Source organism: Apium graveolens, chromosome 1 (assembly GCF_009905375.1).
Source record: "Apium graveolens cultivar Ventura chromosome 1, ASM990537v1, whole genome shotgun sequence".
Taxonomy (NCBI): domain Eukaryota; kingdom Viridiplantae; phylum Streptophyta; class Magnoliopsida; order Apiales; family Apiaceae; genus Apium; species Apium graveolens.
Genome location: NC_133647.1, coordinates 10640107 through 10659413, shown reverse-complemented (window position 1 = coordinate 10659413; position 19307 = coordinate 10640107). Strand labels below are relative to the sequence as shown.

General features: G+C 31.3%; 1 protein-coding gene across 3 annotated transcripts; it reads left to right on the top strand.

Moving 5' to 3' along the window:
- Positions 1–11583: 11583 nt before the first annotated feature.
- On the top strand, positions 11584–18147 carry LOC141719172 (uncharacterized). Of its 3 annotated transcripts, XM_074521561.1 has the most exons (6): positions 11601–11722; positions 12687–12759; positions 14740–15023; positions 15542–15780; positions 16102–16506; positions 17580–18147. In XM_074521561.1, exons 5-6 carry the CDS (start codon positions 16405–16407, stop codon positions 17898–17900), a joined length of 423 nt encoding a protein of 140 aa, XP_074377662.1. In that variant the 5' UTR covers positions 11601–11722; positions 12687–12759; positions 14740–15023; positions 15542–15780; positions 16102–16404; the 3' UTR covers positions 17901–18147. The 3 variants fall into 3 exon arrangements, with proteins under 3 accessions (XP_074377666.1, XP_074377657.1, XP_074377662.1); XM_074521565.1 differs by lacking the exon at positions 12687–12759 and having other exon boundaries at positions 11584–11722; positions 14740–14853; XM_074521556.1 differs by lacking the exon at positions 12687–12759 and having other exon boundaries at positions 11584–11722.
- The last annotated feature ends 1160 nt before the right edge of the window (positions 18148–19307 follow it).

Sequence of the window (19307 nt, the reverse complement as noted above, 5' to 3'; positions counted from 1 at the left end):
ATCAATTGTCGACGAAAGCGAGTGAGTCTGAAAAAGCCAGAGGGTAAACGAGTAATGTTGCACGGATGAAAACAAAGGAAGAAGTTCTTAACCATGATGGAAGCAAAGAGATTCCTTCGGCAATGATGTCAAGCTTATTTAGCTCATGTAATAGAAATAGAAAAGCACACCCCTAAGATCGAAAAATTCCTGTAGATAATGAATTTGAGGATGTCTTTCCGGAAGAAATACCGGGATTACCCCCTGATACAGAGATAGAATTTACAATCGACCTTGCTCCGGGAACACAACCTATTTCTAAAGCACCTTATAGGATGGCACCCATTGAAATGAAGGAATTGGCGACCCAACTACAAAAGCTGCTAGAAAAGGGAGTGATTCGTCCTAGTGTGTCTCCTTGGGGAGCACCAGTACTGTTTGTAAAGAAGAAAGATGGATCCATGCGGTTGTGTATTAATTATCGGGAATTAAATAAGATGACAATCAAGAACAAATATCCACTATTGAGGATTGATGACTTGTTCGATCAACTAAAAGGAGCTGCCCACTTTTCAAAGATTGACTTAAGGTCAGGATATCATCAACTAAAAATCAAGCTTGAAGATATTCCAAAGACAAATTTTAGGACTAGATACGGACATTATAAATTTTTAGTCATGCCATTTGGATTGACGAATGCTCCAGCTGCCTTTATGGATCTAATGAATAGAGTATTCAAGAAGTACCTGGATAAATTTGTAATTGTATTTATTGATGACATCTTGATATACTCCAAGACACCTCATGAGCATGCGGAACACCTTAGATTGACTTTGGAGATCTTAAGGAAAGAAAAGTTGTATGCTAAATTTTTGAAATGTGAGTTTTGGATGGGGAAAGTGCAATTCTTAGGTCATATAGTAAGTCGTGAAGAAATCTTGTTGACCCTGAAAAAGTGGAAGCGGTTGCAAACTGGGAATGACCAAAGACACCAACAGAAGTTAGGAGTTTTCTTGGATTAGCTGGCTACTATCGAAGATTCGTCAAAGATTTTTCCAAAATATCCACTCTGTTGACCAAACTCACAAGAAAGAGCGAGAACTTTGAATGGACCCCGAAATGTGAAGAGAGTTTTCAAGAACTCAAGAAGAGATTGATATTTGCACCAGTTTTAACTTTACCCGACGAGAAAGGAAACTTTGTAATTTACAGTGACGCATCGCATAAAGGTCTAGGTTGTGTTTTAATGCAGAACGGGAAAGTAATTGCCTACGCTTCTCGACAACTAAAGGAGTACGAGACTAGGTACCCAACGCACGATCTGGAATTAGCAGCCATAGTGTTTGCACTTAAAATTTGGAGACATTATTTATACGAGGAAAAGTGCGAGATCTACATGGACCACAAAAGCCCGAAGTACATTTTCACCCAGAAAGAGCTGAATATGAGACAGAGACGTTGGTTGGAGTTGATAAAGGACTACGATTGCACGATCAACTATCACCCTGGAAAGGCAAATGTCATTGCAGACGCTTTGAGTAGAAAATAAAGACTTAAGATGTTGATTTCTTCGGAAGAGCTGATCAGGGAGTTCGAGAAGATGGAATTAGAAGTCAAGATTTCAGTTCAAGCTAACGAACACGTATTTGAGTTTCATGTGCAACCAGAGCTAATTGAGAAGATACGCAAATGTCAAGAGAAGTTACAAGAAGAAAGAAGGTCTGAGCTGACATGAGAAGAACTTCGAAGTTCAAAAGATGAAAAAGGAATTAAAAGATTTGCTTCACGAATCTGGATTCCGAATGTGGAAGAGTTGAAACATGAGATCATGAATGAAGCCCATAACTCACGTTATTCAATTCATCCAGGGAGCACAAAAATGTATTAGGACATTAAGCAAAATTATTGGTGGCCCAATATGAAAAGAGATATTGCAGAGTGGGTTAGTAGGTGTTTAACGTGTCAACAGGTAAAAGCTGAACATCAAAGGACAAGTGGACTTTTGTAACCTCTAGAAATTCCCGAGTGGAAGTGGGAGCATATTACAATGGATTTTGGTAGTAGGTTTACCTCGAACTAGAACCAATCATGACGCCATATGGGTTATAGTTGACCGACTCACTAAATCAGCACATTTCCTACCAATAAATGAAAGGTACACAATTGAGAAATTGGTGACTCTATATTTAAAGGAAATAGTGACTCGACGTGGAGTACCTGTGTCCATAGTGTCATATAGAGATGCCAGATTCATATCGAAGTTTTGGAAAAGCTTTCAGGAATGCCTTAGTACAAGACTTATTATGAGCACCGCTTATCATCCACAGACGGACGGACAAAGTGAAAGGACTATTCAAACACTAGAGGATATGTTAAGAGCTTGCGCTTTGGACTTCAAAGGGAGTTGGGATGACCATTTACCTTTAGTTGAGTTCGCCTATAATAATAGTTATCATTCAAGTATAGGTATGGCTCCTTATGAGGCATTATACGGAAGGAAGTGTCGCTCACCGGTTTGTTGGGATGAAGTTGGAGAAAGAAAGTTATTAGGCCCAGAAATGATCTAGCAGACTAAGCAATCCATTGAAAATATCCGTAAAAGGTTAGTGGCTGCTCAAGACCGACAGAGAAAATACGCGAATCAAGGAAGAAGAGATAAGGAATTTGAAGTTGGAGAAAATGTTTTATTAAAGATTTCCCCTTGGAAGGGCGTGATGAGATTTGGTAAGAAAGGCAAATTGAGCCCTCAATTTATTCGACCTTTTGAAATCTTAAAGAGGGTCGGATCGGTCTCTTATCAATTTTCGTTACCATCAGATCTACAATATATTCACGATGTATTCCATATATTTGTACTAAAGAAATATCATCAGGATAACCGTCATGTCCTTAATTACGAGCCGATAGAGGTAAAATCTAATTTAACTTATGAAGAGCAACCGGTGGAAATTATAGATCGGAAAGTACAAGAATTGAAAAAGAAGAATATACCTTTGGTCAAGGTGTTATGGCGAAATCACGCAATTGAAGAAGTAACTTGGGAACTGGAAAGTGAGATGCGCAACAAGTACTCATTTCTATTCAGCGACGAGAGTGATTCCGGGGACGGAATCCTATAAGGAGGGGAGAATGTAACGACCGCCAAAACTCAAGTAATATTCTAATTTTTAATTATATAATTTAAACCGCCTCGAAAATTTATAAATTTTGTCCTAGAGAAAATTTAGCTTTTGTGCTCGAATAAAAATAATAAATAGATAAATAAATAAATGAATAAATAATTAAATAAAATAAAATTTGAGGCTAGAATTATTTCTTGGAAAATTTTATTAGTCATTTAAAAATTTTATTGCGTGTGCGGAGATCCCTAATTTTATCGATAATATTTATTAGTCGTTAATTTTAAAAATTTACTTTTTGATAAAATTGGAGCAACTAATTAATTTTATTTAGAATACTATTTTATTTTATCCGGTAAATTATTTTGTTAGATTTAAATTCTATTAGTTATTTATTTGAGACTCAATAAAATTAGTACCATAATTGTTTTAAGATATTTTAATTTAACTCACCTAGGAAATTTTTATATCTTTATTTTAATTGAGTTAGAAATAACCTTTTCATCATAAAGAAAAATAATAAATAAAATAAAATATTTGGCTTATAAGTGAAGCTTGTTAGATATTTTGAATAGATATTTTATAAGGAAGGATCTAGAGGTGAGATATTTTATTTTAAAACATATCAAATGAGTAGATATTTTCCAAAGAAGAGTCTAGAGTAAGATTTTTTTAAGGGAATAATAAAATAATGTTCCAATAAGAGTTACCTAGTTTACCCATCTCATTCTACGCTACGATGGTCAAAGAACAGTGCATGGAAAGAGAATTTAGAAGAGATTGTGTACTACTGCACTTATAACTTTACTACACTTGTATCATACTGCACTTTTATCTCTCATGAATTTATTGAAATAGATGTTATTATCTTTAATTTATTTCTAGAAAATAATTAGAGATTAGATCATTAATGTTGTTTATTTACTGTCAGTAAATTTTGGCAGTGAGTTGAAAGATACAGCTTTTGAGTTTTTGTTATACATACATCAATTGATAAAATTATTAAATGGGCTTGCGCTTTTAAAACAAATGGGGGTTAATAATCGGTAAATAAGTTAAAGGGGAAACATGGCAGTAAATGAGGGCTTTTACAGTTGAGTTTTCTTTTGGTTGCTGTGGTTATAGTTTCAATTGCACAAGTTAATTAGGTTGGAGAATAAATTGTATGTATGTGGGTTTGTTTGGCAGTAGGAGGGGTGGGTTTGTGTTAGTCGTGTGTGTGTGTTTGTTGCGTGTGTGTTTACGTTGGTAGTGGGTGTGTGTGTATTGTGCAGTGTGTGGGTGTTTTTGGGAGGATAAAGGAGGAGCCACCACATCGGTGGTGGTGATGGGTGGCTACGGTGGTGTCTAGAGAGGGAGTAGCAGTGTTCGGGGATTGAAACGGAGTGTAAAGGTGTTAAAAATAAAGTCAAACTTTTAGGGATATTAACGTTAGCTTAGTATGATTTAATAAATAAAATGACTCGACTAATTCATTTTTTTTAATAATGAATTAAAAAATTAAATCAGCATTAAAATATTTTAAGAAAGAATATTAGAGCGGGTGTTTTGAGTCCCTTTATCGAATATTATTTAATATATCTTATTTTATGAATTGATAGAAATTCTATTTTACTTCGTGGAATTATGGAGCAATATTGAGCTCGCGTATTGTTTTAAATTATTATAATTATTCTTAGCATACGGGCGATCAAGGCAAGTTTACTATCTCTCCACTCACTTTAAAAATATTTATTTTCATAATTTTTTTTTAATTATATTCTTCTCAAGTATTGATTATTTCAAAATTTATTTATTTGTTTAAGAATGATTTATTTTCTGTACTTTAAAAATATTATTATTTTGGATTAATTATTTGCATTTAAATTTTCTCCGATCGAATACCCTATTTTTTTAAAAAAAATCTTAGTCGTACTCATTGTTTGAGACGACTCCTTTTAATTTCTTTCAGTTAAGGTTCGATTCCTTATTTCGGGTCAATCACATTCGTTTCTTATCGGGTACATCTATTGTTCAGATGTATCCACTTTTATTGAAATCAAGAACTGATTCATTGTTCGGATTAGAAATTATTAGGAAATATATTAAGATTATTACTCGTAGTGATTGGTCCTACTCGCAACGATTCTGAACATTATTTAGTCGTTTGGTTATTCTTTTGCTTTGAGATAACAAAATAATTTTTCTTTGAACTCGACCATTCCCTTCGTTCGAGATGGTTACCCTCTTTTCTTTCTAGGCGATACTTTGTTCGTGTCGTCTAAAATTATTTTCTTGTTCTCTAGATTAACCCATTATTCGGATTAATGTAATTTATTTGAGAAGTGCTAGCTGTGTGCTAGACTTAGCAAATAAATTTTCTAGTGTCTAGTTTTGTTATCAAGGAACTACTCGGGGATTCATATTCTAAACTGGTCAACATGGTCCAGAAACGTTGACCAGGATTGTATGGTCTAGAAACGTTGACCATATTCAATCTGGTCAGTGATGGTTAACCATGGTTAATGATAATATGTTATTGTCAAAGTGACATTTGGCTCTGTGGAAGCCAGGGTTGTGTGATAACCCATTTATGATTAATTGCTAGCAAAATTTAAAATGTAAGGTGGGACTGCCTAAAGGCACTGATCACGCTACACGTGAGTCCTGCAGGAGTCGATACTTGTGACATGGTAGTTGATCGGCCATGGGGTATCGAAAGGTGGACGACCAGTATACTCTTGTGTCATGTTGTTTTAAGATGTGTTTTGTTGATATCCTCATATTCGAGATTTATTATTTAAGTCATCAGTTTACCTTTTATTCTTAAAATTTCAGTTATTATTCTGTTATTTCCTGTTTTTGGGGATTGGATAAATAGTGAATTTGCTAAGCATATTAATGCTCACTCTTGCTATCATTACATTTCTTTTAGCAGTCAAATCAGAAAGTGATGAACATTCAAATCCGCGTGCGAAGGGCAAGGAAAAGATGCCAAGTTCAAGCAAGGATCGTTAGATTGTCTCTATGCCAGTTATAAGCTATGGAAGTCGCCTAATAGTGAAATAAAATTTCAGTTATGTAATAAAATTCTAGTGGCTAGTACTTTGGTTCACGGAGTATGTATGGTATTAGTAAGTGATCCTTGGATCTGTGGACGTGATAAATTCAAATGTAATTAAGTACTTTTTATGGTATTATATTAATAAATAGGTATTTGATGCACTGCATGACGTGACGACCTAAATCCGTGAAAGAGCGGGTTTGGGGGCGCTACATTATATAATAAGGATATAATATGATTATTCTATTTAGAGGTATTTCATTTTGAAATAATAATAATAATAAATTGAATTAGATGGTATTATCATTTATATGTGCGTTTACGAAATATAATTATTTTTAATATAAATGATAAATTCTATCCCAGTTCAATAGTATACAAATCTTATTAGTTTTATTTTAATATTTTTTTGTCCTGAGACCTATTATACTAATCAAATCCAACTAATTATATTTAATTTAATTTTAATTTTGTTTAAAGCCTTATATATATACACCTTTTTTAACTCATATAAATAGAATATATTATTTATTTTAGCTAGTCGAATTTTATTTTGATTTTAATATGTTTTACCGTGAATAAGTTTTATAAATTTTTAGCCTGGATGAATAGTAAGTATATATTATTTTGTTTTAACTCGATGTTATTATTCGACGAATATTTTTTTTTAGCCGAATCAATAGTAGTTATTATCTTGTTTTAGCACAAAATCCATTACACCGACTAAATTCAACCGATTTTACTTAGTTTAATTTTAAATTTATTTTAACCTCGATAAATACTATAATTTATTTTAGTCAAGATGAATAATGTATATTATTTTTTCTTATTTCAATGTCATTACACCGACGAACGAATTATCACTATTTAAGTTATGAAAAAAAAATATCATAAATAACATGGAAACAAAATCAATCTTATGAATTACAATAACCCAAGTACTATATAAATACAAACACAATTCTAACCAAGTGACTATCAATTTTTCAATGTTTCGGCGTGCAATGCACGAATATATTATTGTTTATTTAACAGCTTTTTTTAATTTGAAATTGTTAAAAAAATCAAGTTAAAGCTCAAACAAACAAAAAACAATTGCCGAGTTTTGTTTGATTTTATTCCGGCTCTATCTCGAGTTATATAAATAAGATTTTGACGATTTTACAGCCCACACGAAGCTCACGAAGTATTCTTAATCCAGTGATGGTTTAAATATTTGTACAAAAACTATTATCCAGAATTTGAAGAAAAAGATAATTACAAATTCTGCATTATCATTTTATTCAGTTCAGGTTACTTCTTTTTAGTTTAAATCATTGAAAGGGTAGTAAATTATATTCAATTTAGAATCCTACTTATCGTTGGTTATAGAAGATTCCTTTATTTTAAATATAACAACTATGATCAATTTGTTTAAAGATCTAACAGTTCATATTAAATTGGTAGTACATGGACCATAACTACCAAAAATTTTAATATGATCCCTCTTATGCATATTATATAATAAAGATGTAATGTTTACTTTTTGCAAACAACATGCAAAGAGCCCTCAAATGAAATAAATTATTTCTATTGATCATAAATAAACTTATCATAAAAATATTGTAAAACTTTGTTCTTAATTAGTAGCTTGTAAAACTTCAGCTCCTCGTAATCTATAGTTTGACAATAATAATGAATAAGCAGGGAGTAACCCGTATTGTAAAAAGCGCAATCGAACTTAATCGGTGAAGGCATCGTCCAAGAATTAATAGGGTAATCGGGAGATTAATCTGAGTGATTAATTGGGTCACTAATCAGAACTAATTTAATATTATTTTTGTTTATAAATAATAATTTATGTAATTATTTTAATATATTGACTGTATATATATATAATTGTTATATGTATTTATATAAATAAATTTAAAATATGTAATATTATTAAAATTAAAATAAATATATTTCATAAGATTTAACTTATCAATTGAGTTCAATTTGAGATGAAAAAAATTTAAAAGTTTATTATATAACCATTTAAAATAGTAAATATGCATATGAGAATAATATTTTTCTTAACTATTTTATAAATTAATATTTTTTATTTTTTTATATATTTTTAATCTTTTTTATCATTGAGGCCGATTTTTGACTGATTAACTCGATTTTTGATCGATTAATCGGATTTTTTTTTATTTTTGATCGATTTTTATAAAACAATTTCCTGCCAAACAACAATTATTCACCGATTAATCCTAATTAATCGCCGACTTTAGAACATAAGGAGTAACATACAACTACATAATAAATTAGTAATAATAATAATAATAATAATAACTAATACATGAAAACATAACATTTGTCATGATAAATATAATTTTTAGCTACATTTTGTCATCATCTCTCATAAGTTATATCAATTAATCAACCAATTAAGTCATGTGATTTAGCTCATTGCTAGCCCTGGCACATGATTTTCAAAATTTAGAATACAAACTAAATTAAAATACAAATTACAAATTTCTGTAAATCACTAATTTATATACTGCAAATCAGTAAATATAAAAAATTATATATTAATAATTTAGTGGCGATCACTAAATTACATAATAGTGATCAATAAATCAGTAGTGCCACTGTAATAAATATATTAGTGGATTAGTTTATAATCACTAATTATACCTATATCAATCATTAATTGGTCACTAGTTTGTAGTTTATATTCTAATATTGGATTGTATTTGATCAGGAACATATATATATGGTCTTACTCTAATGGAAACCCTTTTATGTTGAGACATGAGATCTAATTTTTACCACACAAATTTAAATCTGCTTTTAGTCTAAACTACTCATTTTAAATCTCAACATCATCCCCGGCCATCATCATCTCCATCATCTTCTTTCTACTAACCACCAACCACCACCTCAAACCACCGAGACCATCATTTTCGGCCACCAACATCACTAGCAACCACCACCACCTCTGACCACCGCCATAAAATACCATCGGCTACCACATTTTCTGCCACCACCATCACCGGCGACCACCACCACCTTTGACCACCTCTAGAAAATTAGCACCGTCAAACATAAAATCACCACATCTGACCACATGCAAACAGAACATCATCATCGGAGAAAATAAATCGCCAGAACTGGCCAATGCCTCTACTCACTAGATACGGCCACGAACTCCGTTCATCAACTTCGATCACTAACATTATGATAAAAATTACCAGATCTAAACACCACAAAAAGATTATAACCACCAAATCACCACCATCATCAATACCACCATTACCATCATCTACATACCCCGAATTACATAAATACTAAATCTAATCCATAATCAATGAATTTTAATCATATATAAACAAATTTTTACATAGAATCGGTATTGAGGACTGACTGCATTTGTTACTAGGATATTGGAATTGAGTAAAAAACACAAAAAACTTCATCATCGATGTACATTAAACAGATCTGAAAATTGAACAAAAATCAAGTAGATCGGAGTCCGTATCTCCATTGTCGATGAGGAGGAGGTTTAAGGAGAAGAGTCTGGTTTGTATTAAGAGAAAGAGGAAAGGTCGGGCAACAATAGTAGGACGGTGGTTGGATGGTAACTGGAGGCAGCTTAAATCTAGGCTTATCCACGAGCAGCGTCGCTGCTTGATCAGCAGGGAGGGCGATAGAATACTTAGTGGGGAGGGGTAGAGACTAAAGAGAAATTGAGGCAGGGGGATGACTAAGACGTGGAGAGAGAGAGAGAGAGTAGATTATGTGTTTTTCCGCAATGGTGGGGGCCAGTGGTCGGCGGTAGAGGCTGGTGGGGGCTGGCGAGGAAGCGGGGTGGTAGAGAGGGGGGTTAGATGAGAGTGATTAAATATAAAAAATAAAATTTAAAATGTTAAATGGGTGGTGATTTAACTTGGGAATAAAATTGTGTGGCTGAGATTAGATCTCAGTTATCACATTAGTGGAAGTTTTCATTTGAGCAAGAGGCTATTCTCATTTGAGCAAGAGCCTATATATATCACTTGCTCAAATGATAACCCATATTATTCTGGAAGTTGAGATATAATCTCAGCTACATATATATTAAACTACTTTAATATGAGTCATTCATTTAAATCTTATCATCTTTCTTACCCATTTTTTCTTCCTTCCACCATACTCAACATCACCCGCCCATACCTGATGTCGCACCGGCCTCACGCCGCCGCCCTAGCCACGTCTCCACGATACTGTTCTCTTCTCTCTCTCTCTCTCTCTATCTCTCTCTCTCCTCTCTCTCTCTCCTCACAATGATTAAATCCCATTTCTATATGATTTTGATGTCAAAATCAGAAGTCCAAGTAGCTGATCCTTCTCTCTCTCAATCATTTATCTCTCAACACCAAACTTTGTTTTTAGCAATTTCAAAATGAAAGGGAAATTAGAGTTTTGAAATTCGTCAAGATTTGATATTTTTAATGGTATGAAATCATAGATCAGTTAAATTGGAGTCGAATGTTGCTGAAAGGCCTAGATTCTAGGCGTTACAGGAATCAACCGTCGCCAGCGATGATTGTTTTTGTTATGTAGCATCTCTCTATTTTATTTAGGTTAATTTTAGATTATGGTGATTACTGGGATTGGTGGTGTGGTGTAGTTGGTGTTTATAGTATATTTGTGGTGATTTAGATTCAAATCCAGTGATTTTCGTTGTCAGTGGTCGGAGCTGATGAATAAAGCCGGTGTCTGAATCTGCTGGGCAGAGATAATGGTCAGTTTTGATGATTTTAATTTTCCGGGGTGATTTTTCATTTTTCCAGTTGTAATTTTTTTCCGGTAGTGATTGTTGGTTTGATGTGGTCATTTTTTAGGGGTCGCCAGAGGCGGTGGTCACAAGAAATGGAGGTCGGTTGTGTTTGGAGGTGGCACGTGGTGGAATAAGAAAGAAGATGGTGATAAAATATTTAAAAATTAAAAATTAATTTGTGGTGAAAGATTGATATAAGGTATAATATAGGTGGCTATGAATGGATCTCATATCTCACAATAACAGTGGTTCTCATTTGAGTGTAACTATATATATATATAACGTGATTCTGATGAGAACATTTTTTGTGTGAGAATATTGAGAACTACTTATAATATAAGTTTGATTTTTACATAGAAATTTACAATACTAATGAGTTTAGCCGTCCAAAATACAAAAGGTACTAACTAAAATCGTGTTAGTAAAAAGAATTATATTCAAAATCATTATAAGTAAAATTTATTTTCAAGTAATATTGTATTTTGACATATTAAAAATTAGAATTAAAAAAAGAATTATAATAAAATAGAACGGTTTAGAAAACAATAGTGACACATGACTTGTAGTAGGGTTTCTAGTTTTTAATCCCACCGTTCATCAATATTCTATCTAATGGCTTACAATTAGTTATAATGTCTCTTAGTTAAGGCATGTTACCCACTCCGCCGATCAACGTGAAGTATCCAAATATTGTGTGTCTCCCCGTCCCGGACGCTATAAATCAAGTGAATTAGTGAGAACTGGATAATTGAAGAAATAATCTAAAGTTTGTATCAAGATCTCTTCATAAACAAGGTTAGTTTTCGATAGATGTCTGACTCATACATTTTTCCTTAGATTTATTTATTTAATCAAGTTATAATATCATTTTAAGCATTGATGAATCTGACTTCAGTTAAATCTAGAAATCAATTTCAATTATGGTAGCTTCATAAAATTGTAAATTGTGAATGGACTGCAGTTTTTTTCTGAATGGTTAACTCTTATTACAATATTACACATCGTTTAGAACAAGAGTATTCGAATATGTCATAAGTACTCCCTCCATCCCATTTTTCTTGTCCAGCAATCTAAATTAACCTTGTATTCAATCAAACAGAATGAAAATTACCATGGTATAAAAGTAGGACAACAATTTTTACCTTTTATTTATCATATTTATCGAATTGGACAATTATTTTGAGAAATAGATAACAAAATTGGGACGAAGGGATTATAATTCTGTAACTTATATATTTCAAAATTGTTAGCTCCTTTGACCAATGTATACCAAACAACCTACCACATGTGTACAGACCTAACGACCTACCACATGTTAATCCAAAAAGCTACCAACTTTCTTATACTTTAGTTATTGACTTGAACCTACAGAGGAGTCTAACACTCTTATTCTACACTATGTGAGATGTAATAGACATTCCACCTTATTGGATCAACGTTATCGTTTAAAATATTGGGTTTTAATATTTTAAAATATTAAAACATCCTACAAAAAACATCGTGCTAGTACAGGTCTCAACAATTTTAAGGCTCTTCAATATATTCGATCTATTGATGATCACTCTTGCTAATAGGTTGGGCTAAATAATATTAAATATATTAAATTATTTTCGTATCAAGTTACTATAATTTAAATTATAGATTATATCGTGCTCGAAATTTTTGTATTTACTCAGGAGTTGTTGGCCTAATCTTTCTCTACGTGTATGCATAAATTTTTTTTTATTTAAGTTCAACATGAAGAAAATTGATTTTACAGGAGCTAAACTGAGGCTTGTAGACAAACATGTTCAAATAAAGAAAAGAATGGAATGTCAATATTTCTCAATACGGTATCCCCTGCTTTTTTGACATAGTTATCATACTTTATGTATCGTTTGTGAACTTTTTTTACAATAAGTAACACTTATATACTCTTTATTTTATCTTTTTTTTTATACTTTTTTGTATTTATATTATAGAGTAAGGAACTCAGAATTAAAGCAAGAAAAAATGGCAGTTTTTTAAGGCGTGAATTGAATTTGAAGGAAAGTAAATAAAATAGTTCAATTCTGGTAGAAAATCAAAAGAATAATTCCCACAAAGCATTAACATTCAATATTCATCTTAATTTGTCTTGACTGTAATAAAATTTATTCAAATAAACATATTTTAAATAGTATTAATTCAACTGGTTTTGATAATCTTCCTTTTGAAGTGGTTTATATAAATATTTGATGAGCTTATCGTTATTTTTTGACGAAACTTATGTATGAGTGTGCAATTCATTTATAAAAAAATATGAATATATGCAAAATACACAAACACACACAAATGCAATAATATTTACCACTATTGTGGATTGAAAACTAATTTTTTTGAATTGATTGTGTAAGTCTCATGAACACTGTTATTAAACTTTTACCCCTTAATGTTAATATTGCATGTTCTGAGGGTTTGTTATTCATTTAATTTGAATTAGTAGAACAATTTATCTAAAATTCGAAGGTAACTAGTAGCTAGTTGTTGTTCTCTAGAATATTAGAATTACAATGTTCTGAATAATATTTACACATGTCATATATTATATTATATATATATACACACACACATACAAACACATATTAATTTTTTTCAAATCTTTTATATATTTCAATTATTCTATAGATTCAAAAGATTATTAGTAAACTTTTTGCTTCATACTCGAACTTCACTTTTCAGTCATGCACGCTGCACACTATCTTATGTTCTTGTATATTTTAGAGAACATGTTAGCCATCAAGTTACATATCCATACTATTTGTTTTAACTAAATTGAAACATATTTCAACTTTTAGGAAAATGGTCTATTTGAAGTATGTCGTTAAGCGTGGTGTAACTTCAAAAAAAATATAATATGTCCAAAACTTTAAGCATTAGCCAAAACATATTTTTGCAATATTTTCAATATACCATCGATTAACATTATTCAATGTATTTGATATAGACTTTTTATAATGAATCCATCTGGTTAGTATTACATCAATCCTATGAATTAAGGATTAAATAAAATGTACTTTCTCTGTCCCACTCGATTTTTAATATTTCGGAGGGGCACAGACTGAACTATTTTCTTAAAATTCTATAACCCCCATGATATAGACTACGAAACATATAACAATGAACCACAATGAGAAATATACTTGCCCCATTAGTAGGCAGATGACGGAGAAACTAGCCCCCTTCAACATATGTCATAATGTGTTATATGTTGTTGAAAGCTAGATCCACATGAGATGTGTAATTTATAGCTAAAAACGCTAATTAATATCTAAATGAGTAAACAAATACCAACTGATAGATCGAACCCTGCCCAATAAATAAGATTGCTTGGGGTTGGATAATTTATCAAATATTGATTAAGTATGAAGAATATAGGTTGTTTAAGAAGAGAGAATTGTTAGTTCATTATAGTCATTCCGTCATCTTTTCTATTGGGTATCCTGACAACTCTTAAAGTGAAGAAAGTACAACGCTTGCATAAGAAGAGTGATGAAAAGGTAGAAAATAATTGTAAAGAAGGGTCTACTAAAATTAGTAAAGAAAAATATGCTTATTTATAAAATGTTAACTAATTGAAAGGACAACCTGAAATAATTAGGAAATACGTGTGATGGAAGGAGTGTTATAATTTGAATAAGAACTACAAAATTTTAGATCTATAATAATATAATAAGCTAGATAAATATTGCTTTGTCTACTCAATGATTTTACCTTAGCATTTAACAATGTTTGGTGTTATTCCTTGATTGAATTTTCTCTTTAACAAAATTTATATTTTCTCGTGTGTGCAGTGCTTATACAGCTGAAATGAGGCAAAAGAACTCTACTATTGGTGACCCATTCACCAAAATTACAAATACTAAATGGGAATATCTGCGACCATCACTAGATACTCGTCATTTCAGGTTTTGGGACTGTGCTAATTGTGTGAGAGAAATTGGCATATCTAGTATTTCACCTAATCAGCCCGATTCGAAGAAAAATTCCTGAACATTGATTGGAGATAAAAATAGTCTACTAATATTTTCCAGTGACCCAGAAACGGACTCTTTATTTAAGAATACAATTGTTAAAGGTAGATGCAAATTTCTTCTAATTTAATTCTCGTTTAAATATGTTTTATACATCTAATAAATTAACCACTAACCACAAAATATTAATTATACCTACATTTCTTGGTTTATTTTTCCGTTCTCTTTCTATAATCATGATAGAATGGCTTAAAATGCCAATTAGGCCATTGATTATTGTATCTGACATTCATCAACTATGACAAATTCTATAGCAAGGTGTTTTCTTTCATATATTAACTTTAAACAATTATAATACCACTACATTCGAAGAAAAAAAGGATTTCAATTCCTATCAATTTATAAATTCAATGTTTGATATATAGTGATGATGATAGGGTAAATAAAAAGTCTTGTAACACAAGATGTGTTGTTTATTAAGAATTTGAATATTACTGCTACATGCAAGTTTAACATTTTATATTTATTATTAGTCTCCATTATGATTGTATATTCTTTGTTATATCTTCTTAGATAATATATATTCAAATTTAACAAGACCATCATGAATGTATTCTGGCAGGGAGTGGGGATGAAGGATTTATACAGGACGTGGACCAAATAGTGACCTTACCAAAGCACCTAGATTAGTTCTTTCTCTCCCCCAATAAGATATGTTCCCTGACGAAGGATGTTATGGAGGAAAAATCTAAACATTTACCAGATCGTCTTTTTGCGGAGCAGACTAAACATAATCACCTTGATGTCATGAATGGCTCTCCATATAATATCTACCAGACAGATGTCCCAAGGAATATGAAGGTATTCTTATAGTTTAACTATAGTTATTATTACTAAACAAAAATATTAATCAGAATTAACAGTTGTTATACTACAGTTTAGAAAAAAGGTTGTATATTAAAACCAAATGACGAGTATTTTTTCCAAAAAAGAGATTAAATGTAAATAAGGTTAGACAATTGTCATTGAACTAATTTCAAAATATTGTCCCCGCGGTCAGTTTATACAATTGACATTTATGTATTGCATCTGAAGTACAAGTTAAGGAAACCCATTTATCAATTTTTATTTAATATATTCATCACTAAGGTTTATTGACTTAATATCCTTTTTCTGGTATAGACTCATACAAAGAAGAGAAGCTCTATACAGAATCCAACCACTATGAAACACGCGAAGGACTTTAAAGGAACTAAGTCGCTACGGTTTTTAGAGCTCCCTAACCCATCGAGTTCTTCCCCGCAATTTATGAACTTACAAAAACGATTGTGCAAGAAAAGGAAGAGAGTAAAAGAAGAAGGAAATAATTTATTGAAGCGGGGTTGTATCACGGTGCATAAAGCTGTAAAAAACAAGATAGTTTAAACCAAGAAGACAGTGTCATTCAATGCAAGGGGTGAGGCGTTTGGTTCAGAAGCCGTGAAGATGCACTCTTCCATTGAGATTCTAGGAAAAACCAAAATACCACATAATTCATGGAAACAAGTGACGGAAGACACAAAGAATGAGATTCAGGATTGTGTCCAGGTAATTGTACATATTAACTTACAACCTTTGTGATGCATGAGTCTCTATTAATAATATATTTTTTATATTTATATTTAATTTTTATTTTTATTTTAGTAATTTATATTATTAAAAAATCATATTCTTATTCCTGAGTGTGTATGATATCTGCTTCAGATTAAATAACATAAATTTGTTTGTGGTTGATAAGATTTTAACCATATACATTTATTTGTATCTTTAGAAATTAAAAATATAAATGTATAATTTAATATATCTTTGATGGGACTCGAATCTAGACATTTTGGTTGTTTATTTATTTGGTATTTAGATCTAACAATTCTAATCACTTAGAAATTGTATATATAACGGTATTTAGAAATTTTGGAAGATCTAATGGTCATGATTGTAATGGATAAAAAAAATGAAGGGTGAACTAAACTTAATATTACACCTCATTCCAGTTATTACAACATATATATTATATACAATGTAGAGATACATTGATTTTTATTCTAAACTATTAAGCATGTGCTTTGCTTTTACTTTACTTTCAAATGCGTAAAAATGCCGAAAATCACATTTTAATTAAAAATTGAATTTCCAACCAGTTTCAAGATTCAAAAAAACATATTCGGGGTATTTTTTTTGATTTTTTCATATGCGTAAAAATGCCAAAAAAATCACCACTTAAAATTGATTTTTTCAGCCAGTTTTAAAACAGAAAATGAGAGGGATGAAGAATGTGAATCCTCCTCGCTTGTCTCGTAGAGGTTATGATTATATTTTAAATGAACGGGTAAATCGTCATGCAACATAATATTTATTATATGAAAAGAACTAATATGGATGAAAACCAACATATGTATAAGATTTATGTTTGATCCTATATATGCACAAGATATATGCCTGACTTAACCTATTTTGTACATGTAATCTGAATTTCGTTCCTTGCTAGGAAGGATAAATGTATATTTTTTAGAAGTCAAGAACATAAGAAAGAAGTAGAAGAAATCGCAGGTTATTGACCTATATGTTAATTAAAATATCTTTAATTGTCTGATTTATTAACTGCTTCCATTTCAATTTTTTAGGAGAAGACAAAAAAACAAGTTAGTAAAGGGACTGTTGTTAAAGAAGGTACTCTTGACGTAATGAAAATGGCACTATGTGACCTCGAGCACCCAAGAAGAGTACGTGGACAAGGAAGTCATGTAAAGCAATCCGTCAACTTCGATCTTCCAAAACAGAAGAAGGTCACGTCTATTGACGACAAGATTCGTGAGGGGGTTCAAAAGTTTTGGACAAAGGAGGTTTTAAAGATTGTTAAAGAGAGAGATGACTTCTGGTGGGCTAAAATGCAAAAGCTTAAAAAAGAAATTATATCAAAGACTCCGGGGCAAGGGGTTAGCTAAAATATTTTAGAGATCATATATGATCAATTACTATAAATTAAGTTTTACTTCTAAATTACTAAAAATTCATGTTGATACTGAGTTTTTTCGTTATAGAATTTCCAATGAGCTACAAAAGAGGGAAGCTACACGGATACATGGTTATCATATGAGGCGTAGGATTGAAAATGCCCCTCGTTAGGTCATTTTTTAAAGTTTATTAGAATTAGTAATTTGACTTGGTTTTTATTTGGTTTGAACAAAACGATGCATATTTTGTTTGAATTTTATGTGATGTGACCTTGATTTGGGTTTATATTGGTCGTTTATCGACCGTGTCCCCTTCCCAATCCCTGTTATATTTTTTGTTTAAAATTTTTGACAATTTGGAATGTAGTGTGCTACATTTTGCTTTGTTTAAATAGTTGGATGGTGCAAAAACAAACATGATATTTCAAAAAAATAACATTCCACGGTTACTTCCAACTATTTTTTAAAAAGAGTGTTTTTTCACAAAAATGGTTGAAATGCACTTTAAATTACCCCATGACTATTTATGCCTAAAAATTTGATCAAACCAAGTTCTAGTAACGAAATTTGAGAATTTATTAAAATTGCCTAAAATTGGTAAACTTTAAAAAAATGACGAGTTTGCGTGGAAACTTTCATGCATTTAAAATTTAGACTTAATACAATAATATTGTACGTCACATTCTAATTGACATAAAGAAAGTTGTTTTCCCGAGCAAAATCCATTTCAACAAGTCTAACTAATAGATTGTATATTTAAAATATTTGTTTTAGATTTTATTCTCATATTTATATCATTTTGAAATTAATTGGTTATTTAATATTATTTTAATGTTTAATGGTAGGAAATGATTATTCTTATATTAAAAGGAATTAGGTTTATTTTGGTTTAAAATTATATTGAAATTGGAATTTGTTAAAAGGCTTGCGCATCTATCAGAGTTTGGCCCTTAACTCCAGTTCTGGACATCAAGTTTGGGAAATTTAGCAGTCTACGCAAAGCTAAGGGAATTGTCTTTAATTCAGAGGTGGATATCATGTGCATTATTCAGAAATAAAATCTTAAAGAGAACTTGGGAAAGGATTAATAAGATTCACTCCAAATTTGAGATATTTTATCAATTTGTATGTTCTTAACTCTATACTCTTATAATCATGGTTTCACTCATACATGTTTATTTTTTCATTAATTATGAGCAACTAATTCCATGATTCCATATTTGTGTAATATTCATTGGTCACACATGTTTGTGTGATTGTATTGTGATTTTTTTTGTTCGGGTAATCCGTTGTTCAGTGTTTAACACAATGAAGAGAGTCGTGAATCCTTTATTGTGTCTATATGGTCTTAATGAATCAGGAGAGGATTTATTGTTCTAGTTTATGATACCACAAGCA

Bases quoted from the DNA above. Each gene is read 5' to 3' on its own strand.
- LOC141719172 (XM_074521565.1), top strand. From the start codon at position 16,405: ATGCACTCTTCCATTGAGATTCTAGGAAAAACCAAAATACCACATAAT. The intron at 16,507-17,579 runs GTAATTGTACAT...TCAATTTTTTAG, and splicing joins AGATTCAGGATTGTGTCCAG to GAGAAGACAAAAAAACAAGT.